Source organism: Diceros bicornis, chromosome 24, assembly GCF_020826845.1.
Source record: "Diceros bicornis minor isolate mBicDic1 chromosome 24, mDicBic1.mat.cur, whole genome shotgun sequence".
Lineage (NCBI taxonomy): Eukaryota > Metazoa > Chordata > Mammalia > Perissodactyla > Rhinocerotidae > Diceros > Diceros bicornis.
The window spans coordinates 38,340,147-38,367,019 of record NC_080763.1 but is presented as its reverse complement, the minus strand read 5'-3'; the positions used below and the strand labels follow the sequence as shown (position 1 = coordinate 38,367,019).

Here is a 26,873-nt window from a genome sequence, read left to right as displayed (position 1 = left end):
GCCCCCTCCAGACCCCTCGGACGCCTTCACCAGCTCGGCACACCCATCGCCCAGCCTCTGCGGGGTTTGCACCTGTGACCCTCAGAGGCTCATCCTGGCACGCTGGAGCCTCCCGCCTGCCCCACTGGCCCTACGGAGAGCCACCAATGCCTGAGAGTGCCATGGGGGCTGGCTGGCTGGCTGGCTGGCGTGGGGGTACAAAAGCCCAGGCCATGGCCTTAAAGTGGACGACCCTGAGGACTCCTTTATGCTCCAGAGCTGCCGTGAGGTCCAGGTGAGGCTGGGATGGTGCCTGTAACTGTATCCTTGGGCTTCTCTCCCTTCCCCGTGTGGCTCCCCACTTCCCTGCTGCTCTCTCCCTGGGGGCGAGTCCTTTAGCACCACCTGCACGTGAATCCTCTCTGCCCGTTGGAGACCCCCAGCGGAGCTATGACTATCATTTCCCTAGAGAAAGTTCCTGAACCCTGGTCTGCAGATGGGCCTGTTATAAATGCAGATTCCTGTGCCCCACCCCAGGCCAGCTGAGTCAGAATCTCCGGGGTGGGCCCCAGGAGTGTGTATGTTTAACCAGCTCCTTGGGTTCCTGTGGGGCCCAGCCAGGTCTGGGAACCCTCTCCAGAACCCTCACACCAGACTACCATCCAGCCCGGAGCATTCGAGTTTGCGTTAGGTTTGGGGTGAGCGCCCTGAAGGAGAACCTGTGCCTTCCTGTATGGGGGCGGAGGCTGTGGGTGGAGCACAGCACGTGCTCCCGATGAGAGCTGGGTGGAGAAGGACCGGGCCTCCTGCTCTGATGAGGTCTTTGTGATGCTGCTTGACCGACTCAGGGCTGGTCCATGCTATCGTGGGGAGCGTGCTCGATGAACAGGCACCCAGCCCAGGCCTCAGGGGCCCCAAGTGCCCATCGGGGAGCAGGCTCTGTGAAGGAGCGGGGAAGGTGGGCCTGCAGCTCAGCGTGGTGTCGAGGACACGTGTCTCAGAGCCAGGACTGGCATCTATCACCGGGATGTTCAGCACTGATCAAAACGCTCCTCTGTGCAAGACCCTGCAGGCCACACAGGCCCTCGAAACGTGCATGTCTGGTTCATCCTCCACTGCCTCCAGTGTCTGGTTCTGAAGGAGTCTACCGGGCAGGGTTTTAGATTTATAGGACCACAGAGCTCTAGCACTTTGGTGTTGCATCCTGGCTCATCCCCTTGACAGATGAGGCAGCCAGGCCAGGAGAGGTCGGTGACTTGCCCAAGGTCACACAGCTAGGTGAGGGATCTCCAACTCCCAGCCTGGGGCTCTTCCTCCCACAGCATCTCACTCCTCAGAGGTGGCCTTGGCACTGACACCCCCTCCCCCAAATACAGAGATGCCAGGCTCTGAGCCCTGCGACCTCCTTGTGGGTTCCCTGAGCATTTGACAGTGGGCAAACAGACACCTGCTTTTCTGGAACGTGGCGAAACAGCAGCCAGAGGAGGAGAGGTTGGGAGGTGACAGTGGTGAGCTTGATGACCACGGCCCCAGATCTCCTGCACACAGATGAAGTCACTGTCCCAGCACACCCTCCTATGGCCCAACCCATGGAAATGGAACCAGAGACCTACTGGGTGTCGGGCAGTGTGCTGTCTCTTTGCCTTACTTCCTCCTCCAGCACCTCTCTAACGGGTATCACCACTCCCATTTTACAGAAGAGGAAGTTGAGCCTCAGAGAGATTAAGTAACCAGCTCAAGTTCTGGGCTCTGCAACTATATCGTCATTCATTCATTCATCCATCAATTCAAAGCATCTAGCATGTGCCAAACCCCACGCTAGGCACCTTCTGCTAAGGTAAGAGCTTCTGAGAACAGGAAAGGGCCTGTCTCCCTGCAAGTTTGACATATCATAATGTACAAAGGGCGGGGACCTCTGAGACTCTGCCTTGTGGGCCTGGAGGGCCATGCCAGGTCATCAGAATTTTTGTGGGATATCCACAGGGAGGCGGCTGTAGTAAAGATCACGGACCTGGGGGCTTTATCTACTTTGAATCTTCACCTGCCATACCAGCTGTGCGACCTCGAGCAAGTTAGTTCTCTCAGTCTCAGTTTCCTCATCTGTAAAATGGGAACAAGAAGAGTACTTACCTTGTGGAATAGTTTGCAAGATTTAAAAAGATAATGGGTATAAAGACCCCTAGTGCTGGGTCCCTAGAGAGCCCTCAGTAGGTGTCGACTGTTAGCAACTGTTATCATCAGCGTCACCTTTTCTGCCCATCGAGGCCCAGCGGGGTCCTGGTAGGCGGGAGATGCTGAGCATGGTTTTCTCTGGAGGCAGCAAGGATGGTCTCTTTGAAGCAAGGAGAAGTGGGCCTGGAGCTCTGGACCCCAAGACATCCTGCCCGGCCTCTAGCCGGCCCTTGTCAAGTCCCCGTAGCTTAAGCCGTTGGCTTCTGGCACCGACATGTATTTTTTAAATTCCTATTGATCTGCAACCAGTTTTGAATAACTAGAGCAGCTCTGCGGGTGGTTACCAGACACCCACTCCACCCAGCAGCTGCTTAATAATCACAGCTCTCTCCCACGGGCCGGTATCAGCCCTTCCTGCTGCCCCACAGGAAGTTCGTTCTACAGCCCTGCAGTAGGGCGGGGCAGGTCCGCGCAGGACTCCAAGCTGTCCTGGGAGCCGGAACACAGGAAGCTGGGGTGACGGGCAGGGAGCTGGGGGCAGGTGGGCGGGGGGGAGGGGCCCTTACTGGCCAGTCCGAGAAAGCATCAGAGCCAACCCCTCCCCTCATGGTTACCAAGGCCAAGCCAGGGACTGTCCCCTCTCTCTGCATCCTCTGGGCTGCACCCTTCCCTTGGGGGCTTCCCTGTGACCCCCACACCCCCATCCAAGGTTAAACAGACATCTGTTGCCACCAGATGCCCTCCCGTGGGGCCAGGTCTACTCACCTACTGACACAGTAGAACGCGATCAGTCTGAAGATGTCCTCAAACACAAGAACGGAGCCTTCCAGGTACAAGACTGAGGAGAGATGACAAAGCCTTGGATGAGTGTCCCTGCCAGGGGGAAGGAAGGTCCCCGAGAGTGGGGCTACGTCTGCCACCTTCACTGTGGGTCCTGGCTCCTGCTGCAGTGGCTGGCCTGCCGGGGCCCCATACACATCAGCTGCCAGTCGAACCGTGGGAAAGTGAGAAATGAACTTCAATGGTGCTAATCCACCTAGATTTCAGGGGATTATTACAGCAGCTGCTGTTATCTTAGCCAAGACACACTCATCATTTTGGGCAAAATAACACAGAAGACTCTAGAATGTAAAAGCAGAATTAAACATTTAACCGGTCAGGGTCATCCCAGCCTGACGATTCCGAGGACTGTGACGGCCAGCAGGAGAAGAGTTCACTGGTCCAGGGGCGCTGAACTGCAGCCTCTGGTCTTTCACCCAAGAGCCCCAGGGCCCCTTAGAACCTCACTTGACTTGGCTTCATGGGTAACCCAAGAGTGAGGGTGACCCCGATGTTTTCCAGCTCTGACAAGGAAGACGGATCAAAGCACTTGCCCAAGAGCCCATCCCAGGGCGGATAAGTCTCCTCGGAGGCGCAGGGTGCCAGGATGCGGCAGTCAGCGCCGAAGCTGGGGGTGGACTGACCGCAGAAGAATGCGGCACCATGCTGTGCCCTGCTTCAGAGCCTCAGGACAAGGGGCCCTGAGAAGGTAAGCGAGCTGGTCGAAGTCCCACTGCCCATCCCAGCAGCCTCCCACCCCCACGACTCCTGACTCTCATTCCAGGGCTCCATATGCCCAACGGGTATGCTTCCTGCACTGGGGACCCCACAGTGAGCCTTCTTAGGCATCAAAAGGGCCAAGGAGCACGTGAACATCACAGATCAGTTCCCATTTCCTGAGGTTCTTCCAGCGTCCGTGTGCTGGAGGGGAAGGCAGGACCCGGGTTCCAGGCCTGGCTCCTACCCTGGGATTAACCGTGGGACTCTGGGTATGTCCCTTCCCCCCTCAGCACCTCAGTTCCTCCACCTGCGGAGGGAAAGAGCCCTTCCAACCCCACACACTCGTGCGCCTCGGCGACAGCGGCCTCCCGCCCCGTTTTCAAAGCCTAGGACAGCATTCCACTGCGTTGGTGGTCCACGAGATGGTTACAGGGGATACACGAACCACCATGTTTTGTTCTAATAGCTTTATTTATTTTTTTAATTTTTATTTATTTATTTTTCCCCCAAAGCCCCAGTAGATAGTTGTATGTCATAGCTGCACATCCCTCTAGTTGCTGTATGTGGGACGCCGCCTCAGCATGGCCGGAGAAGCGGTGCGTCGGTGCACGCCCGGGATCCGAACCCGGGCTGCCAGCATTGGAGCGCACGCACTTAACCGCTAAGCCACGGGGCCGGCCCTTAATAGCTTTATTTTTATATTTGTTTTCTTTCTACACACTAGACACTATTTGAACAGCATGATTATTTTAGAAGTTTACATTCATGGCAAAGAGATAATGGTTTCCTACTAGGATAGATACAAAAATTTTAAAAGGGAGTTTAAGGTAAAATATTAAGTAGATCATAGTACAAGAGGTACTTGGAAGATGCCTATAAATGAAGTCTGACCACCAGTCTGGGAATCACCGTCCTGTGCATAACAGCGGCGGGGCGACCCACAGCGCCACCTAGTGCTGGAATTTGGTGCTTCGCAGACTCTCCATAAGGAGCAGCACCAACTGGCCCAGAGAGCCTGGGCTCAAGAGACCTGTAGCCTGAAGAGGTAGAGAGAACACTCCAGCTGTAAAGCGGGAATGTCAAGACCCTCCTCAGGAATCCCGCAAGCGGGATTAGTGGTGATGCACACAAATACCTGGCATACGGGCGTGCTCAACAATCAGCAGCTTTCCTTCGCCACTGATGGTCTGACCTCTGCAGAACACAGAGGAAACCTGTAACATAAAGTCAGTCACTCCCTCTTCTGTGCCCCTGGCACTTTACATAAAGCCCGTACTTCCTGAGCATCTGCTGGCTGGTCAGCTCCTGGGGTGCAGGGACCAGGGCTCCTTCATTTTTGCAGCCCGGGCCCAGCGCAGCTCTACACGCCAATCACCCTTTTAATTACTGTGGAAACTGTGGATCTGTAAAATCACAAGCGACGGTCAAGCTCCTGTTTGTTTCTCTGTCACTAGAGATCTTCTGCCCCAGCCCCTGCCCAGACCTCCCCCGTCCCGATCGAGGGAACAGCATCCCTTCACGCCAAGGCCACTCCCGGGGGGAGCTCCCGCCTGCCAGGGCCAGGGCATGGCCCAGATTTGAGTCTCCCTCAGCACCCAGCACACTGCGTGGAAGATCAATAAATATTTTCTAAATGTTGCCCGGGAGGGAGACCCCGGATGGGTAGAGGCCTAGGGGACAGCTCGGCCAGGCTCTTAGATCTCCCACCGCACGGCTCATGAGCCTCCCCTCCAGGGGTCCAAGGGGACACCTCAGACTTGAGGGAGTCCCGACAGACAGCCTCACACCATTCTGGAGCAGGGGTGAAAGCAAATTGGTGAGTTAAACAATTCTTTGTTCGATGGGTGGTGTCCTGTGCCCTGTGCCACACCAGCCTGGTGGCTATGTGTGGGCACCAGGCCCAACTGCCTGAGTGTGAAGAATGGTTTCTTCAGCTGCGTAATGGGGATAATAAAGTACCCACCCATTGTGGGTTGAGTTGTGTCCCCCTAAAGATACGTCAAAGTCCTCACCCCTGGCACAAGCGAATGTGACCTTATTTGGAAATGGGGTCTTTGCAGATGTAATCAAGTTGAGATGAGGTCCAGTTGGATTAGGGTGGACCCTAAATCCAATGATTTATAAGAAACCTGTAACAACATGGGACACACAGAGAGGGGAAGGCCACGTGAAGACATTGGCAGAGACTGGAGTGATGTGTCTACAAGCCGAGGAACGCCCAGGATGGCCGGCTGTCACCAGAAGCCAGGAGAGAGGAAGGGAACAGATTCTCCCTGAGTCTCCAGAAGGAGCCAACCCTGCCAACACCTTGATTTCAGATTTCCAGCCTCTAGAATTGTGAGAGAATAAATTCGTGCTGTTTGAAGCCACCCAGTTTGCGGTCCTCTGTCACAGCGGCCCGAGGAAACAAGTACCCGGCTCATAACCAATGCTGCGAGCACGGAAAGAATGGGCCCACGGGAGCTGCACACGGTGTGCTCGTAGATGGCAATAGTGCTGAACCATAATGCTAAACAGCCAGGGCAATCCTGGTGTGAGGCGGGGTTGGAGTGAAGGAGTGTGGTCTCGCTTGGCCTCATTTTGTACGGCCCCTCATTCTGACCCCCAGGCCTTTGCTCATGCTGTTTCCCCCCACCCCCTGCACAGAGAATTGGTCTTTGCCCTTCCCTGCCTTCAGGGCTCAGCGCTCGTCCACCTTCTGCCCTAAAGCCTTGCCCCAGTATTCCGACCCCTCCCATGGGAAAGCGGCACACAGCATATACCGTCCGAACCCACATCCTTGCATCGGGAAATGCTCTCCGTGTGCTGACACTGTGAAGAGAGACTACGAGACTGTGGACGCACTGAGGGCAGGAATGGGTCCTGCTTTCCGTCACCTGCGCTGTGGCCAGCACTGTGCCAGGCACATGGGGAGGACTCTGAAAAGGATGGCTGGGCGGACCAGGCCTTCTGGTGCCGGAATCAAGAGTGGACCAAATCTACTGAGACAGAACGTAAACTAGTGGTTGCTTAGGGCTAGGAGGGTGGAAAGGAGATATGGGCTGAGACTAAAGGATATGGAGTTTCTTTTTTTTTATTGTGGTAAACTATAAAACATAAAATTTAGCATTTTAACCATTTTCAAGTGTACAATTCAGTGGCTTTAAGTACATTCACATTGTGCAACACGGGGCTTCTTTTTTGAGGTGATAAAATGTTCCTAAATTGATGTTGGCGAGGGTTGCACAACCGTGAATACACCAAAAGCCATTGGATCATACACTTTAAATGGGTGAATTGTATGATACTGAATACATTCTATAAATACATCACAATAAAGCCATTATTAACAAAAGAAAGAAATGCACACACACAGAGTGGACTGAATTTCACTGCCTGTGTTCTGTTTTTCTGGGATTTTTATAATGAGCCTATGCATGACTTCTGTAAGCAGAGAAACTGTAAAGATTCTCTAAATTTTTCTCTGATTTTCCAAATTTCTCTGTAAATTGGTTTCCAGTTCCAGCTCACACTGCTCTAGGATCCACTTATAGCTCTGCTGGGCACAGCTGACAAGCCCCCAGTGCCACCCACTGCTGAGGGGACCACGTCACCTCTACTCTGCCCAGCCAGCCTCGGAGAGAGCCTCGGAAACATCTGGTGGCCACTCTGCCCTTGGCAGCAGCCCGAGGCAGGGAGCCAGGCCAGCCGGCTCCTCCCGGCAAAGATGCCAGGTCAGCCAGTCACCTGTGAAAAACGAGCAGCCACCCCCACACTGTGTACAGTCTCCAGGTTCCTTCAGCAAAAACTCCGGTGGGAACACGGCAGACCCTGTCTAAACCGTTTCTTTTTCAAAGGGTGGAGAGAGAACGGGCACCAGCCAGCCACGCCTGGTGTGTCCCAAGGTGACGACCGGTGATAACAATCGGCCTCTGCCTCTGCTTAGAGAAAAGGAAACCTTTCGCTTTATGACTCACCATCAAGGCCGAGTCGGGACAGGAAAGAGACGCCAGGTCCACACATGCCGGACCGGCCTCTAGCATTTACCGTTTCAACGTCAAAATGAAATATCCATGAAGAAATGAAAGCTAGGAGTTTTTTTTCCTAAAGACATTCCATTTTATCACTCAATAATGCAAATGAACTGCCGAGGGCAGGGACTGTGCATCTTCTGTTCTCCACGGTACCCCCGGCACCAGGCGTGGTACTCAGCACATTGCTGGTGCTCAAATAGTTATTTAATTATATATTTAGGAAACATTTTATTTTGAAATCCTTACAGAGTCACGGGGAGTTGCAGAGATGGACGGGAATGTCCTGTGCCCCCTTTACCCAGCTCCTCTCAGTGGTAATATCACTGTGCCTAACAGGAGGACAATATCAAATGGACCTTGTCATGCACTCATGTGTGTGAACAATACTATCCAAATTTTTTTTTTTTTTTTTTTTTTGCTGAGGAAGATTCACCCTGAGCTAACATCCCTGCGAATCTTCCTCTATTTTGTATGTGGGTCACCACCAGAGCATGGCCACCATTGAGCGGTGTAGATCCGCGCCTGGGGACCTATCTGCCGAAGCAGAGTGCGCCGAACTTAACCACTAGGGCACCGGGCCGGCCCCGTACTGTGCAATTTTATCCCACGTGTAGCTACCTGTACTCACCACCACAATACAGACATTTCACTGGACCCCCACCCGAAGGCTCCCCTGACCTCCCCTTTAGAGCCACAGCCACCCACCCCCACCCCCTTGGCAACCACTAATCTTGTCTCCATCTATGACTGTTCTGCATCTATTTCACGAATGTCATGTAAATGAATCACGCAGCGTATATCCTTTGAAACTGGCTTTCTTCTCTCGCATAATTTCCTCGAGGGCCATCCAAGTTGTCGAGTGAACAACAGCCTGTTCCTCCCTCGTGCTGAGGGGTGTCCTGTGGTCTGGATGTACCACAGTTTGCTTGGCCACTCACCCACTGCAGGACATCTGGGGAGTTTCCAGTTTTTAGTTATTACACACAAAGCTGCTGTGACCATTTGCGTACAAGTTTCTGCATGAAAATATGTTTTCCTTTCTCTGGGATACGTGCCCAAGAGTGCAACTGCTGGGTCATGTGGTAAAGGCCAGCATTAGTTTTCAAAGGAGCTTCCAAACTACATTGCCAGTGTGGGACCAGCGTAGAGTGATTCAGTTTCTCTCCATTCTCACCAGTTTGGTGTTGTCACTATTTTTTATTTTAGCCATTCCAATAGGCATAGAGTGTTATCTCATCGTGATTTTAATTTGCACTTCTCTAATTTGCATTTTGAAAAGATGTTGAACATCTTTTCATGTGGTTATACGCCACCTGTATATCCTCTTTGGTGAAATGTCTATTCACGTCTTTTGCCCATTTTTTAATCGGATGTTTATTTTATTTTATTTATTCATTTATTTATTTTTTTTGTGAGGAAGATCAGCCCTGAGCTAACATCCATGCTAATCCTCCTCTTTTTGTTGAGGAAGACCGGCCCTGAGCTAACATCTATTGCCAATCCTCCTCCTTTTTCTTCCCAAAGTCCCAGTAGATAGTTGTATGTCATAGCTGCACATCCTTCTAGTTGCTGTATGTGGGAAGCGGCCTCAGCATGGCCGGAGAAGCGGTGCGTCGGTGCGCGCCCAGGATCCGAATCCAGGCCGCCAGTAGCGGAGCGCGCGCACTTAACCGATAAGCCATGGGGCAGCCCCCGGATGTTTATTTTAATGTTGAGGTTTTTTTTTTGTAATCACTTTATTAAGAAATCATTCACATACTATACAATCCACCAATTTAAAGTGCACAATTCAATGGTTTTAGTATATTCACAGAGTTGTGTAGCCATCACCACAATCAATTTTAGAAAATTTTCATCATCCTCAGAAGAAATCCTGGACCCATTAGCAGCTACTTTCCATTCTTCTGTCCTCCCAGCTTCTGGCAACCACGAATCTGCTTTATGTCTCTATGGTTATCTACTCTGGACATTTCATATAAATGAAATCATAAAATGTGGTCCTCTGTGTCTGGCTTCTTTCACTTAGCATAATGTTTTCAGTGTTCATCCATGTTGCAGAATGTGTCAGTACTCCATTCCTTTTCATGATCCAGTGATATTCCATTGCATGGATATACCATGTTTTGTTTATCCACTCATCAGTTGATGGATATTTGAGTTGTTTCCACTTTTTGGCTGCTACGAATAATACTGATGAATATCTGTGTACAAGTTTTTGTGTGGACATATGTTTTCATTTCTCTTGGGTATATAGCTAGAAGTGGAATTGCTGGGTCATATGGTAACTCTACACGTTTAAGAAACTGCCAAACTATTTTTCAAAGCAACTGCTCTATTTTACACTCCCACCAGCAACGTGTGAGGACTCCAACTTCTCCACACTCTTGTCAACACTTGTTATTGTCTTTTTGATTACAGCCATCCTCGTGGGTATGAAGTGGTCTCTCATTGTGGTTTTGATTTGCATTTCCCTGATGATTAGTGTTGTTGTGCATCTTTTCATGTGCTTGTTGCCATTTGTGTATATTCTTTGGAAAAATGTTTATTGGGATCCTTTGCGCATTTTTCATTGGGTTACTTATCTTTAATGTTGCGTTTTGAGAGTTCTTACTCTAGATACAAGACCTTTGTCAGATACGTTGTTTGCAAATATTTTCCCCCAATCTGTCATTTATCTTCTCACCTTCTTAACAGGGTCTTTCAAACATTTATTTTAAGAACAAAAAAATGAATGCTGTCCAAGTTAGTCTGCAAAATAGTAAGCACTCAACTGGTGTTATATAAATGATTCAATAGGGGTATTTCCAACTGGCTTTAATTAACAGTCCACTCTTATTGTATTTGGTAGCATCTATTGTTATAATGAATGTGCCATGGACCTTTAACCAGTTATTATTCTACTCTAGGCCAAAGGCCCCTCTGCAATCTTCCTGACACCATGAATTCCCATAGTGGACACTTGCTTCACAGACGGTGCCAAGATAAACCTCAGACACGCCCGGTTTTAATTACCACAGATCCCAGTGACTGAGCTGAGTGAACCTGACAGATGAGAGCCTGTTCTACGTCACGTTCACTCTTGGCAGAGAACCTGAGCAGACAGCCTTGTTCCCTTCATTTGAAGGGCTGGGTCAGAGTTCCTTTTTAGCCGGGACATTTTCATTATGTATTCATTCATCGACAAATATTTATTGTGCTCATAGTCTGCAGAAATCAAGGGGAAACCGATACAGGAATTGAGAGGAAGCCTCATGGTTAGAAGTGTGACGGAGTGTCTGGCCACAGGACTGTCTGGAACTCCTTCCTGAGGGCTAGAGATTCAGACTCCCAGCTCTTGCTCCTTTGACGGCTGAAAATTCGGTTGGGTGGGGTGGCGGAGGCGTTCTTTGATTTTATCTAAGAAAAATCCTTGCATGTAGCAAGGCCTCAATGTGTGCCTTTCTGGAATGAGCACTGGATGGATGAGAAGCGCCCCAGGAGGAAAGTGTCCCCAGAGGGACGCAGAAAGGACCGCGCGTTGGCAGCAGAGGCGGAGTTGAGGACCCCTCAGAGGGCTCACCCTAGGAGAGAAGAGGCCATCACCCCTGGCTGAGGGGAATTTGGGTGGGCCCAGGAAGTGGCCTTGCTCCAAAGCCTTATGTGACACCGCTGAGCCAACCTTCCCTGAAACCTATCACCAGAATGGGCTGGAAAAGCGATCCTCATGGACTCGGATCGCCCTTCCTAAAAAGGGCACTAGATCGCCACGCTGGGTCCCTGCCGGGAAAGGCCAGGGGTGCAGACCCAGAGGATAAAGAGCCAATGACATGACAAGAGGCTGGGGAGTGGTTCACGGCTGAGGAGCAGGAGGGAGGGCCACCCGCAGGCCCGACAGGTGGGGCCAGGCCAGCTCATCCACGTGCCCCACCCACCCCCCTGGGTTCCTGCCCCACTTGGAAGGTCACAGTTGCCCTTTGGGTGGCAACGACCCACTGCTGCCCGGCAACACCACAGTGGAAAAAGGGCTCTTGGCCACCATTGTCAGGCCTACCCAAAGGCCCAATTTTCGGAAACAGATGAAAACTACTTCCCCTGGTTCCGGGGGTAGAAGAGTTCTCTGGAGCCTGGGACGCCCGGTGGTTCCAGGCCCAGCTCGGGTCTCTCCCTGAAGGAAGAGTGCTGCCGACTAGGGCTTCTGGAATCGCTGGTTCCCGCAGAAGGCAGAAGCTGCCAGGAGCAGTGAGAAGAACAAACAATCCCATGGTAGGCAGCAGGTCTCCTGCATTCTCCGAGCAGACGTGCTGCCCAGCCATACAAGGATTGGAGCACGGAGCGGGGCAAACTCTTGTTCTCACTCCAGGCAAAGCCCAAACCTGGACAGAACCCACCAGGCGTGGGCTCCTGGTGCCACCCACCGCACGCCCTGAGACCAGAGCCCTCGACTCGCTGAGACCTGTTTTCTCTAACTGCCAAGTGAGGATAAGAGTAACCGATGCCCTCCTGGGCCCTCTGGCTCGCTGTGCAGAGGCTGGAGTGGTACCCCACAGAGAGTGAGGAACAGCCGCCCCTCCACCAAAGATAACGCAGAGATCTGAAAGGTTTGGGAGGAGGGCAGAGGGGAGAGTTAAGGCTCAGGGACCTGGGAGAGGACGCTGATTTGAAAATGTGCTGGAAACAGTTGCCTTCCTCCCTCCCTAGCTGTTATGATGGTCCAGGGTGGGTGCCTGGCCTCAGTTCACTGGTGGCCCTGGAGCCCCTTCACTGTCTATGTACCAGTCTGCCCGAGCTCCTTCTGTAAAGCCCCCATGCCCTCTCCAGCCCCGAAGCTTCTCCGTGTAAGAGCATCCTCCCTTAGCCCACAGTCTCCTCTACCACCCATGGGCTCCTGAGGTGGTACGGGCTGCAGGGCCTCCTGTGCAGAGTGGGGCACAGCAAGCCTTTGCCCAGTGCACTTTTGGCTGGAGGCTGAGGGGAAAGGAACAGGGGAGGACCTAGTAGCCATGGTCAGGGGTCCAAGCAGGGGTCCACTTCCAAACGCTCCCAATGCCCCATTATAGGGTCTGGCAAGGGAGCAGAGAGGTGCCGCCTCCTCCAAGTGGCTGCAGCCCTGCACTAAACTGCACAACTTGACAAGCAGAACACCAGCTGGATTTCATCCCCCACTCAACTCACCTATGAGGCACTTTTGGGCAGTGCACAAACTGTGCAACTGTCCATGGCAGCTCTGGGTGTGAGTCACGGCCATCTTTGCTAGTTGTGGTTGGCATAAGGAGCAATCTCCTTTTGATTTCATCTTAAGAATTTTAGGATGGAAAAGGCACAGCAATGCCTTTTTACTGAGTTCTATACCACACCCCAAGTTTGCTCAGACTAGAGACCCAACGACACCCAAATGTCCCTCCCAGTGGATGGAGAACCATGGAAAACCAGAACAGAAGGGCCCTCAGAGACAGCTCTGGTCCAACCTCCCCCATTGCACAGATGGAGAAACTGAGGTCTAGAGAAGGTGCATCATCGTCCTGTGAGAGAGGATTAGCCTGGGTGCTTTCCCGAGTTTGACTCTGGAATCTAGGTTCTGATGCTGACTGCTGCTGTTCTGCTCCCTTCTTCCAACTTCCCAGCACGGGCTTTGAGCCTCCTGATTAATAAGGGAGATTTACTGTTTCCAAGGTTTTAATAATAATAATAGTGATAGCAATAATAGTATCAGCCACCATTTATTAAGTGCCTACTGTGTGCCAGCCTTCCTTTCTAATCTTCTGAAAACTCCATTATCCCCATTTTATAGGCAAGGAAACTGAGGTTCAGAGAGGCTAAGTGGTCCCAGGGCCACAGCCATGACCAGGTGCCACCCGCCTGGGCACCTGGTGTATCAAGCACCTTGTTCAGGAGAGGTGGCGTGAGGTGGAGGGAGGGTGTCCCAGTGTTTCACACTGGATACACTCAACGTGCCCCTGCCTCACTTGTCAGCCAGCAGAGATGCCTTCCCGTGAGCCACACATCCCCTCCCCTGTCACCGGGCAGGCCTCATGCTACCCTCAGAGCGGGCCTCTGGGGCAGAACTCTGGCCCTGGCACTGGGCACACACTCCGCCCTATAGCGTGATTACACCACATCCCTCTGTGCTCACAGGCCTGACTCTGGCCCAGAACGAAGCTCCTGGAGAGCAGGAGCCAGGCCTTCCCTCTCTTTACCGTCCCAGAGCCAGGACCTGGCTGGGATCACATCACGCTAATGGGGTTTGAGTTGCTGAAAGCTTTGTCTCTGAACCCCATGTTGGCAGTCACATCCGTGCCACCACCCCGTTCCAGCTGTAATAAAAGACTCCTTTTCTTGGACGGTGCTCTGCCATATTTAGCAACTGTGTAGATGAGGATTTAAGTCTGGGAAAAGGAATTCAGAACAAACTGTCACAGTGCAGATGGGACTTTGCCTGAGAACTATTTGTAGGTTCAGATGCCAAAACAGAAGGGGAGACATTAGACAGATGTGCGAACTGCCAAGTGTCAGGGAAGACTAAATAAAGGGTAAGCAGACAGGGAGGTGTTCGGGGAGAGGGAATGGAGGGGAGAGGCTGAGAAGCGGCACGCGATGGGGGGACTGAATTACCCACAGGGAACGAGCTGCAAGTCTGGGGAAGCAATCCCCCTGCTCCCGCTCACTCTGCACGGGCGAGGAGGTGTCTTCGACTATACCCGTCACGAAGAGACACTGTGCTCTCTTGGGGAGCAGAAGGAAGACAAGGAGGTGGCCCAGGGCACACCCCGCTGGCAAGAACAGCCCCAAGTGCCACAGAAGGATGCATCAGGAAAGAACGCAGCTTCAGCTCCGGATCTCACAAAGTCCGTCCCACCCCAGAGTCTGGGAACTTTTATCTGAGGTCTAGAAGAAGGTGACTGCCACTTACAAAAGCTGTGAGACCCAGAGAGGTTAAGTGGCTTACCAAAGGTCACAGAGCTAGGAAGACGCCAGGACGTGACCTTAAGGGAGCCCGACCCCGTCATCTGTGCTCTCGCCCACACGCTGGGCGGTTGGTTCTCCACACCCTGCTGTCCAGTAGAAATGTAACGCGAGCCACGTGTGCAATTTTAAATTTTCTCACAGTCACATTAGAAATAGTCAAGAGAAACAGGTCAAATTAATCTTAATAATATTTTCTATTTAACCCAATATATCCAAAATATTATCATTTCAACAAACCATAAATATAAAAAATTATGAACAGGACACTTTACATTCTTTTTTTCATACTAAGTGTTCAAAATCTTGTGTGCATTTTAAACTTACAGCACATTGCAACTCGGACTCACCACATCTCAAGTGTTCAACAGCCACGGGCGGCTCATGGCTGTGCACGGGGCAGCACAGCCTTAAGCAGTGTTCTCAACCAGGAGTAAATGTCCCCCAGGGCACATGGGGCAGTGTGTGCCCACATTTGAGGCTGTCACACCTGGGAGGGGGCGAACTATTGACATCTACTGGGCAGAGGCCAGGGATGCTGCCCAACATCCTACAGTGCACAGGGCAGCCCCACAGCACAGAACGATCAGGCTCCAAAGTCAAGAGTCAAGGATTTCAGAAATCCTGCTCCAGAGGGAGCCGGTCTCGGCTCCCGGGGCAGCCGGCAGGAGCCCAGGAGTGCTGCGGATGCCAGCGCCCAGCGTGCTGCCTGGCGCACGGCAGGTACCCGACATCGCTGCTTGGCGTGGAATTGAAGGGAAGACAGAGGGGCCCCCCAGGACTCTGAATCCACGACCTCAGCCTCACAGGAATCACACTCGCATCCTCTTCACCAGCAGTGCAGAGACGCGGAGAGCCTCGAACTGAGTCCTGGGCTCAAGGGACCAGTCTCAGGGCAGCTGATGTTTTACTCGCTTCAAGATGCTACTGAAACACCTGCCCGTAAATACCAGCCCGCTGGGGTCAGGACGCAGCTTCCTTCCCGCCACCCGGGTGTAAGCATCCTGGGGCGGGCTCGGCCCTTGCAAGGGGGAGCCTGTAGTTCTGGGGAGCATATTCAATGGGGGGCGGTGATAGGGCACTCGATTGTGGCTGTAGGTCAACTGCACCCTCCAAATCAGCCCGTCAGTAGGAAAGCTGGTGTTCTGCTCCTTCATCTGCTTCCTCACTGGCTCTGAACGCAGGAGCAGGAGGAAGGGTGTTACTTACAGACCCCCCACTCCCCCACAGGCAGGGGGCCGGGTGCTCTCCCAAATCACCACGAATGCCCTGGTCAGGAAAGGGGACCCCACTGTCGCTGCAAAGGGAAGCGTCTCTGTTCACCCGGGGACCTACTAGGATCGGGGCTCAAAGAGTCACAGAGTCTGCGGTTTCTCCAGCACAGTCATCTAACTCAAGTTCCCCTCGGGCTACCAGACGGCAGTTTTATAGCCCAGTGAGAACGGAGGTGAAAATGGGTCTCTTGACTCCAAAGGATGTGATTGGCACAGAGGGAGGCTGCAGTGTTAGCATCTAGCCCCTCAGAGACTCTCACATCTCTACCTCGGGCTCTGCCCTTCCTCCTGAGACCCGGCCCCAGGGTTTTATTTCATTTTCATTCATCAAACTATCTGCTGGGCACCTACTTCCTGCTGCGCTCTGCGGTGGGTTTCTTTCTCCCAGGCACGGAGGCTCCCTGTGTCCTTTGCTGTCACCCCTCTGACCGCTTTTCCCTGGACCTGGGGTGATGCTGTCACAGGTCCCCAACACCAGGTGCCTCCGAGGCACCACTGGCTCCTCCTCCTCCCTCAACCATTTCTGCCAACCAGTGCTGTCTTCCTCCTAAATATCTCTGAGCGTGTCCCCTCGCCTCCTCACCTGCTGTAACCGCTGGGTCCCGGCCCACCATGCTGCCCCTGGACCGCTGCCAGGTCCCCTCTGGTCTTCATCCTCGGGTAATGTTCCTGCATTCCAGCCTCCACACTGCCCCCCAGCAGTGAGGGGCTTCTATTTATAAGGCCCCCCGAATGCCCTTCCCCTGGGGTTCTCTCTGTGGCCTTTTAGATAAAGGCTGAGCTTCAAGGCCTGGGTGCACACGGCCCTGTGATCACCCTGGCCAATGGTCCCATTCTCTGCCTGTCCCTTCCTTCCACACACCCTCTATTCCAGCCAACTGAACCTCCTCTGGACACACCCCATCATCCTGCAACTCTGTGCCCCGGCACGCACTGACCCGCCGCCTGGCGTGTTCTTCCTCCCTCGATGAACTTCTATTCATCCTTCAAGACACAGCTCACATGTCCTCACTCCCTGAGTCATCCCCTGGGGTCTCGTTCACCCTCCAGTGTTGGGGCTCCTTCCTCTGAGTGCAGTAAAATCCTAACGTCTTCTTAATATCATCATCTCTGTCTCCCTGGGGTCTAGTACCCTTAAATTGAGCAAGTGAATAAGTGAAGGTCTCATTTAATTCTCTAATTATGTAGTGTGCGTGATTCTTGCACCCTATAGTGGATAGATGTTTCCTTGAGAGCAGAACCATATTTTCAACTCACGAGCAGACAGTATAGTGTTAAGTACACGTGCTGGGGAGCCGGGCTGCCTGGGTTTAAATCCTGGCCCCACCACTTACTAATGTGTGACCTTGAGCAAGCCACTTAGCCTCTCTGTGCCTCAGTTTCCTCATCTGTAAAATGAGGATCACACTTGTTCTGGTTATCTATTGCTGTGTAACAAACTACTTGCAAAATCCAGTGGCTTAAAACAGGAACCATCTTATTGCAGCTCACGATTTTGTGGGTCGGGAATTTGGGCCGGGCTCAGCTGGGTGATTCTTCTGCTCCTCAGAGCACCGACTCGGTCACTTGGTATTCAGCTGGCGACTGTCCTGGTCCAGAGGGTCCAGAAGCCTTCACTCATGCCTGGTGCCTGGGCAGGAACGGCTGGCAGGCTAGACTCAGCCAGGTCCTCTTGGGCCTCTCTCCCTCTCCACAGAGTCTCTGGGCCTCTCCAGGTGGGCTCTCCAGCATGGTGGTCCCAGAGTGATCGGAGTTCTTACACGGCAACTCAGGGCTCCCAGAGCCCAAGCAGAAGCTGCCAGTTCTCTCAAAAGCCACACGTGGAACCGGGATAGTGTCACTTCTGCCTTATTCAATTGGTGAAAGCTGTCCTAGGCCAGCCCAGATTCAAGGGGAGGGGCCATGGCCGCCACCTATGATGGGAAGAGTGTCGAAGAAAGTACGGCCAGCTTTAATCCGCCACACATAGTGCTTATCCGAGGACCAATAGGCAGATTAAATGAGTTAACTCATATGAAGTGCTCAACACAGGACTGCTGTTAGTCGCCTACTTCCTTGTCTCTCACGTACCCAGCAAAGGCCTGGGCACCCAGCAAGCCCTCGGTAAACGTTTCGTGTCATAACTCAGTAGAGGAAGAGGCACATGGAGAACACGCTAGGTTGGGCTGCCTAGAGGGAGCTTCGTGTCCTGACCTGAGCCACATTCTGCAAACTGGGGATCTACCTGGATCCTAAGACTGTGCTGTGAAACAGGGTTCTGAGGGAGCCCAGGAGGGAGACAGCAGAACCAACCAAACCCAATGCATAGTCTACGTATGCCGAGACCCCCACAGGCCCCTCTCCACCAGTGTCCCCCAAACCCATAGGCTACAGGGGAGGAAAGACCTCAGAAAGGCTCGGGCGCTTGTCCAAGTTCATCCAGGTGACCAGTGACAAAGCAAAGCCAGGTCTGCCGTCTGAGGCTATCTACTACAGCCACTGCCACCAGCTTTCCTCAAAGAAAACCATGGGAAACACTCAACCGAGTCCTCGCAATGACCGACGGGGCTCTGGTCCTCAGGAGGCTGACGCCAGTAGGAAGGAGCCTCTCGGGCTTCCACTAGAAAGTACCCCATGGTCTCAAATGTTACCCCATGACCGGCTTACAGTCTCACATTATCCGTCTGATTTCTCTGGGAGTCTGTGCTGCACCAGTCACACCACAACCTGAGTCCAGTTTATTTCTTGTTTCTGCCAAGATAGCGCCTTAAAAAAAGATACAGCGTTTCATGTAAGAAGTGTAACAAATTACATATAAATACACACATCCTATCTACACACACACACACCCCCGTCATGCTTTAGTCTGCAAAGTGCTCACACATACATCACCTCCCAATGGTTCTATGGGGGGGCATTACCATCCCACTTTACAGATGAGGAAACTGAGCAGCAGTGTGCTGGTAAATGTTGACAACCAGCTCTCCAGGGAGAGAAAGCCCCAATTTTAAAGTATTTGCCAATTTCCGTAATGTAAATACTCCCACCATGCTGATTTCAAGCAGGGAGTTGGGAAGAGATGTGCACATTAACTCTCACGAGCTGGAACGAGGCAGCTGCAGTATGCTGCCAAAACCCCGGCTCAGAGACAAGCCCGCCTTCTGATGGGCATGAAGAGGCAGAACCATTAAGAGGCCTGGAACTCAGGTGACCCCACGGACTCGAGGGCCCCTCCTCACCAGGCTGTCCTTGTTGGGGCCATCTAGTCCCTGTCTGCTCCCTTTCCAGCCAGCTCTGGTTCTCTGCAATGAACAAAAAGCACTGGGGTATAATCTCAGACCCTGAGGGTGATTCCCAAGTTCTTATGTATCCTCGATGACTGTCTGCTCTCCCTCCCTCCCTGGCGTCCTCCACCTCCCCTGACTCGGAGAAACACGCATGAGGACCACGGAGACAAGACAAGGAACGACCTGGCCCAGGGGAAGGCGCTTCGAATGTGGAGTCCACAGCCTGGGTTCAATCCTAGTTCCAGCCTCGGGCACAATTTCCTCAGCTGCAGAATGGGGGTTCTAGCACCTGCTTCGTGGGGCCGTGGTGAAGACAAGAGGAACAACTTTTATGAAAGCCCACCCAGTGCCTGGTACGGCAAGTCTGGTCCAGTGCCTGGTACGGTGAGACTGGTCCAGTGCCTGGTACGGCGAGTCCCCAGTAACTGGGGGCCGAAGGCTATGTAAGATTTCTTGGGTAGGGCCTAGTTACAGGGGAACTGGGTCTTACCTGGGCAGCCCTGGACTGGGAACAATGGCCACATTAAAGGAACATCCCAGGGGGAAGTTCCCCTGGGGCAAGTTCCCTAAAAGTTTCCACTGTGAAAACCAAGGTCAAGGCAGCAACAGGCACAACAAAGCGTAGTAATAGGATCAGGATTGTGGATAATAGCAGGTAAACTGTTCATTGGTTCTCCATAGATCAGGGGAGTTGGACACAAAGAGCCATGGAAGACGCCAGTCCATGTCTACAGAACTTTCCAGAAGGTCTCACCTCTGACTGTTAAGTTGGCAGGACAGGCGAAATAACGTGGCTTCCCAAGGGGCCAGCTGGGCTGCCTGGACACTGAGCAACAAGTACCTTCCTCAGCGAGGGCGAGGCTTTATAATCCAGGTGCTTGGGACCTCTGGGGTCAGGCAAATGAAGAAGAGCACCTTCTTTCTGTGTGGGGCTTTATCCTTCCAAGGCATTTTGTATCCATCTCTTGCCAGGTAAGGTCAGGGGTCCCTTCTCCCAGGAGACCCAGAGACATTGAGTGACTTGCTTAAGGTCACACAGTAAGTTACTGGGGGAGCCAGACTAGAATCCAATTCACTGACGCCCACCCACGGCTTTGCACAAGCTCACACTGGCCCTAACGCTGCTCACCCTTCCTAGTGGTGAGGCCGCCTGGGAACGCCCAGAGCAAAGTGAATCTGGGAGGTGCTCAGAGGTAACAATCGGCTTTCCTTTTCGGGAAAAGGCCCCAAAGCTGAGTCCCCTGCGAACATCTCCTTAGAAGTCCTGAATATGGGGTACTCCTCCCAGAGCGAGCTGAGCCGCCGCCCAGGGGTGCCGGGAGAACAAAGCACTTGCAAAAACACTTGGGCTTGTTTCTTCCACTCCTGACCCATCCACACAGCTACCCGAGTGATCCTTTGAAGAGCAGAATCTGGTCTTATCATGACCCTCAACAGAGGCTGGCTACATAGATGCATGAATGAATGAATGCATGAATGAATGAATGCATGCAGCATCGCTCTTGCATTTCTGCCAGGTTTTAGATATGTTCACATATGTTTTCTTGTCTGCTCCTCATAACAACTTCTTTGGAGGCATCATGAACCCCATTCGTGGCTGACGAAAGCGAGGCCCAGGGGCAAACAGCTTTAGTGCACAGAGCTAGATAAGCAGGAGAACCGAACACAAATTCAGGTTTTCTAACCCTCAGACCCATGCCAGGGGGAAGGGGGGCAGTGAGGGAAGGAGGAGAGGCAGTTAACTTTCTACGAGCACCTACAGTATACAGTTCCAGTTAGTCATCGCTATGATTACGAGTCCATTTCACAGTTGAGAAAACCGAGGCTTAGTGAGGTGGAGGATTGAGCAGCATCCCCAAGACCTCATGGCCGATGAAAGCACAGGGGTGGGACTTGGACTGGGGTCCACTTGGTTCCAAAGCCCAGCCTCTCAGTCCTTCCAGACCAGCGTCTCTCTGCTCAAGGGTGAGGTGTTAGTACCCAGCCCAGTGTTTGCTGAACACCTGCTACATGGCCTGCCCTCTGCTGGGCTACGGGGACCACAGATGCTGTAGCAGACACAAACTCTACCCTCAGGAACTTCCAGCCAGCGGGGGAAAGAAGATGTGAAAATATAAAACAGACAAGGCAGAACGAGGAGACCTGACAGGCTGAGAAGGGTGGGGTGGGGGCACCCAGCAGAGGCCCAGAGGTGGGATGAGCATGGTGAGTGTGAAGGAGGGGAGAGAAGGCAAGCAGGGCGGTTCCATGTGGGGATGAAGGATCATTACTCTTCCAGGGGGCCTCCAACCTGCGATAACCAGGGGAAACTGCCCCGAACTGGAGAGAACAGGCAAGAGACTCATCGTGAAATTTCACCGTCCACCTAAGTAGCCTTGTCAGGAAGTCAGAGGGCCCGGGTGGGCGGTGGGCATGCAGAGGATGCTGTCAGTCAGGATGAGCCTTACATAGAACAGGTGTCCCTTCCCTGCTGTTTCAGGACAGCCAGAACAAACTAACTCCCAGTCTGCTGGCCGATCCCCGACATCCACCATCGTAACGTCCCTACTATAACTTTTACTCCTATTGAGATGTACATCCTCATAGCCAGGAGCACTACTTTACGATGGGGTTAGTCTTTCACCTGTTAGTATAAATCTGTTTATTGGATGGAGAATTTCCAGAGAGGAGGTTTTCCTAGAGGGTGGCAGAGGGAGCCAGAAACAGCTGGAAGGAAGGTGGGAGCCCCAGATGCAAACATGGAACTAAGATAATCCACATCCAGTGCTCTCCTGTGACAGGAAGGTCAGGAGGCATTGGGGCCTGGACCCTGACCCCTGACACCCTCGTAGTCACCTCCAGGAGAAGAGTGGCCACGTGAGGCCTCTGGCTCTCTGAAACAGCTGAGTTGGACTGTTCTCCCTTAGACGTATTTTCTGAAGCTGCAAAGCCCCTGAAGGTGGCAGTCACTGTACACACAGGCCGAGCCCACCCCACAAACCCATTTCCTCCCCCTTCTCTTGCCTCCGAGGCGGTGTTCTGGATCTTTCTCCCATCTCTGTCGAAACCTCCTCCTGTATCCCATTTATTCAGGGCAAAACAAACTCCTGGCAGTCCCCGTGTTCGTGTTTCCCGAGAGTGGTGCTGCTCCCCCGCCTTCTCATTGGCCTCACTCACTGAAAGGGCGTCCCCTCCTGTGGGCAATGCCGCTCCAGGCCCCCAACACTTTTCTTGGCGTCACGGCTCCCCAGTCCCAGGTCCCAGGCAGCCATCAAGCCCCTCGCCTTTGGCAGGTCTCTCCACCCCGCCCTCCTCTTCCTCTGTCCTGCTCCTGGCACAGCCAACGTCCCGTCCATCACCCACACAGCCACGCTCTCTTCTGAAGCATCAATCTCATCTGGACACTTCCTGCTCAAAATCCTTTCGTGCCTTCCCATGACACTACAAACTAAACTCCTAACACCTTGGGGTGGTTGTCAAGGCTGTTAGAGACCTGGCCGATTCCCACCTTCCCAGCCTTATCTTTGATTCTACTTCCCATCACGTCACCCCCAACACAGCCACCCTTTCCTGACTCTCTTCCCGTCTCTGAGCCTGATGCAGGCTGAGGTTCAGCTAAACGCCCCTTGTCCCTAATTTCTCCTTTTCACAATTGTTCCCCATACTCCAAGGCCCAAGGAGGCCTGGGTTGATCTCCATCAGTCAAAATTAGCCAATTTGGATGCCCCCAAAGTGCACACTTACATCCTAGCACTTACGACAGTCTGGCTTGTGTTTTTGGTTAAGTGCGTGTACCGCTCTCCCCACTGATCCAAGGTCAGGGGCCACGTCTTACAGATCCCGTCCTAAGTGTCTTCCTTCCATTCAGCACACAGCCAATAGGATGTAGTCTTTGAAATGTTTAATAACATAGAGGAAGCTCATAATAAAACGTTTAAGCGAAAAGAGGAAGGCTATAAACTATATGCACCACTATGACTCAAAATCTCTTTAAAAAAAAAAACTGAAAGAAATTCACCAGATCTACAATAAAGTTTTTGGAGTTAAATTATCCAATGATGTATTTTTTTCCTGGGCCAACCTCAAGTTTGGAGGCTGAGAAGGGAATTGCTGAAAACAGAAAGAAGAGGCAAACTATGGTTTGTTTTTAGCCAAAACCTCCATGGGTAACAACCCCAGCGAGATAAGGAGAATGAATGGACTTCGTAGAGGATTCTCCAGGAGCAAGGTGCCGTGGGAAAGGATGGCTGTGACCTGCATGTTACTGGATCCGCAGAGCTAATTATAACTGCTAGCATTTACTGAGTGCTTTCTACACGGGGGCACAGTGACAGCTTTTCCCCGTACATGTCTCCATGTCGTCCGGGAGACAACACTATGATGTTAGGGAGTTACCCCTACTCTGACACCAATGCCAATGTGTGCTGTTTCCCCACAGCACCAAGCAATTCCCCCACACCAGCTGGGTGTCCTGCAAGTCTACTCAATTCTGAGACTATCTACCTGGAGACAGCATCACATTCCACCAGCTGAGGGCTCAGCCCCACAAGACTGCCCCTCCCCCCCCGCCCCCACTTGAGATGTCGATTGTAAGTCCAGGTTGTCACCTGTGCTTCTGACCAACCAGCTACAGATCAGAGGTTCCAATGACCCCCTCCTTGGGTTTGATTAATTTGCTAGAGCAGCTGACCAGCTGACAGAACTTGAAGAAACATTTTACTTACTAGATTATCGATTTATTATAAAAGGATACAACTCAGGAACAGCCAGATGGAAGAGATGAGTAGGGCAAGCTATGTGGGAAGGGCCACAGAGCTCCCATTCTCTCCGAGAGCGCCACTCTCCCCAACGTCCACGTGTTCACAAGTGAGCAAGCTCTCTGAATCCATCCTTGTGGGTGTTTATGGAAGCGTCATTGCATGGTCATGATGGATTAGATCATTGGCCATTGGTGGTTGATTCAACCTCCAGCCCCTCTCCTCTCCTCTCCTCTGAGGCCAGGAGGGTGGGACTGAGAGTTCCAACCCTCCAATCACATGTTGGTTCCCCTGGCAACCTGCCTCTGTCCTTAGGTGCTTTCCAAAGTCACCTCATTAACTAAACTCAGGTGTGGTTGAAAAGGACTTGTTATGAATATCAAGACACCTTTATGCGTCTCATTACTTAGGAAATTCCAAGGGTTTTGGGAGCTCTGTGCCAGGAATGGGAATGAAGACCAAATATACATTTCTTATTGTAAATCCCAACATCACAGTTAGGACACTGTTGAGTGCTCCCCAGGTGCCAGTCAGCACCGTCCCACGTCTCATGTCACTGCAGTATTCACTCCTCAGTCCTCCAACAGCCGTGCTGCAGATATCCCCATTTTGCAGATGAGGGAACTGAAGCACAGAGAAGTTAAGTAACTTGTCTGATGTCAGGTGACAGAGACAAAATAAAAACCTAGAACTGGCAGCCTTAAAGCTCATGGTCTCAAAAGGTGTTTGCATTGACAAGAGCACAACTCCCCACTATGCGGTATGGCCTCCTCGACATAAGAGCAGAAGCCTGCCTTCCCACACCAGCCCCGACTTGAACAACAACTGTTCCTTACCTTTTATGGACTTAGTACATTTTGGTTCAAATACAGGTTAAATCTTGCATAACGGATCAGTTGCTGAAAGGGTCAAACCCAAGAACACTGACGATGCAAATCTCTGGTGTGGAGCTCAGAGGCATTCTGGGTAACGCTCTGACTGCCCATACGTACAATTTCAGCTGCCCAGGAGGAGTCATCTAGAATTTCTCCCCTCCTTGGTTTAGAAGGTCGCCTAGTCCAGTGGTGATAACCATCAGTGCAATCAGCACAGCGTCCACCGCATTTGCCTCTGAGGCGGGCCCTGATCCCGAGTACAAGTGTATCTATCAACTTCAACCACCTGGCCTAGAACCACGGCCTGAGAGGGGGAGATCTGCTCAGGGCAAGAAGAAACCCTAAAGGAATAGACAGGCCAGCCTTTCTAAAGCCAGGGCTCAGCCCAGGTAGTGGGGAATAGGCAGGGATGATGTGGGGCTGCCCCGGAAACAGGGCAAGTGGCTCCGACGGAGCGCTGGGCATTCACTTCCTGTAGGGGCCAGACCACACCATCCGCCACTGTCTCACAATTCCTCTTCTAGAGACAGGCCAACTGGTTTTCATTTTTTTAGCAGCCAGCAGAAAAATGTCATCACATGAATGTGTCACTGTCATCATCTTCAAGGGTGCAGATTAATCAAAAAGTAGCGAGTGTCCCCCGGCCAGGTGGTTAATTTCAGCCATAAAGGGGCAGGGCTTCAGCCGGAAGCTGGCCTAGCCTCCATCCATCCTGTGTCCTGCTCCTTGGTCCCCTGTGGCCCCTGCCCCAGTGTCTCTTCTGCTGGTTCTCTGCCCCCAGCCCCACACATGTGACTTCTGAGGGTCCTCGATGAGGCTAAGTGGTGACCCAGACACTGCGAAGCCCTCTTGTCATCTTAGTGGAGCACAGGAGGACTGGGACGCAGCAGATGGTAATACTTGTTCAAAGTAAGTATTTTTTATTCAAAAAATACTGCTGGTCACGTGCTGGTGTGAGGATAATACTTCCCATCCCACTGGTGTCTGGCCTGGCCATCCAACCTGCTTTGGCCAATAAGATGCGAGGGAAAGTGACACCTACCACCTCTGAGGAGAACCTTTCAATGCCATCCTGGAATTCGTCCATCTCTCTCCTTCCACTCTGCCCCAGGCGGCTGCTGCTCTTTCAGCCCAGATTGCAGAGGGAAGATGGTTTTGTAAAGAGCCTCAGCTGACATGTAACATGAGTGAGAGGTACACACATGCTAGTCTGTGGGCACACACACTCTGCGTGCAAGCCTCTGCACGTTGGGCTGTTTGTTACTGCAGCACAACCAGCCTGAGCTGACTGCTTCAAGGTTTTGCAAAGAAACTCTTGACAAGGACCTAGAGGACAATGCAGGCACCCAAAGCGTAGAGGCGGTCCAAGGGGCTCTTCCTCGTTCACAGCAAACAGGGGAGCCACAGATGAGGCTGACCACTCACTTTCGGGGGATCCCCTTGTCTCCTTCCTTCCCCTCAGCTCTGTGTGGGGAACCCCAACAAAAGGCCCCGGTTCCAGGCCCTGGGCCTTTCCCTCGCCCACTTCCTCCTCAGGCTGCCCCCTACTGCAGCCACCATGCCACCGGAGGACTCAGGAGGTTGGAGTCCCTCCTCCCATGAGCTCAACTGGAATTCACCCAGAGCCTTAAAACTGTATTGTAGGCCATTCCAGTTCTCCTTTTGGCTTAATCTTCCAGGAGGATGAATAATAACAATAACAAACACTATTCTAACACTCTATTGTGCTCCGGGCACTGTCCTAAGCACTTTAGACACACTAACTCCTTCCAGAACCTTATAAGGGAGGCACCGTTATCATCCCCATGGTAGAGGCCTGGAGAGGTTAAGCAAGCTTCCCAAGGTTACACAAGCAGTAAAAGGCAGAGCTGGGACTCCAACACAGGCTGTGTGGCTTCTATGGTCTGTGCTTGATCACTATGCTAAGGAGGGAAGGTACCGAACAGGAAGACAGAGCAGAAAGGTTGGAGCAGCAAATCAACAAGGCAAAGAAACATACTACCTGCAGCTTTCTTGATGTTTTCTGGGTTCACCCTGGAGGCAGAACTCAGGGGTCTGAGGTTCGGGGAGCAGTGGAGTA

At 52.3% G+C, this 26,873-nt stretch overlaps 1 protein-coding gene across 1 annotated transcript in view; it reads right to left on the bottom strand.

Moving 5' to 3' along the window:
• Positions 1-26,873, bottom strand: part of RIN3 (Ras and Rab interactor 3) — a 125,222-nt gene that overhangs the window by 45,151 nt on the left and 53,198 nt on the right. Inside the window, exon 4 of the mRNA XM_058567577.1 lies at positions 2,917-2,989. Within this exon, the coding sequence (XP_058423560.1) occupies positions 2,917-2,989 (73 nt within the window). The remainder of the gene's footprint in view (positions 1-2,916; positions 2,990-26,873) is intronic.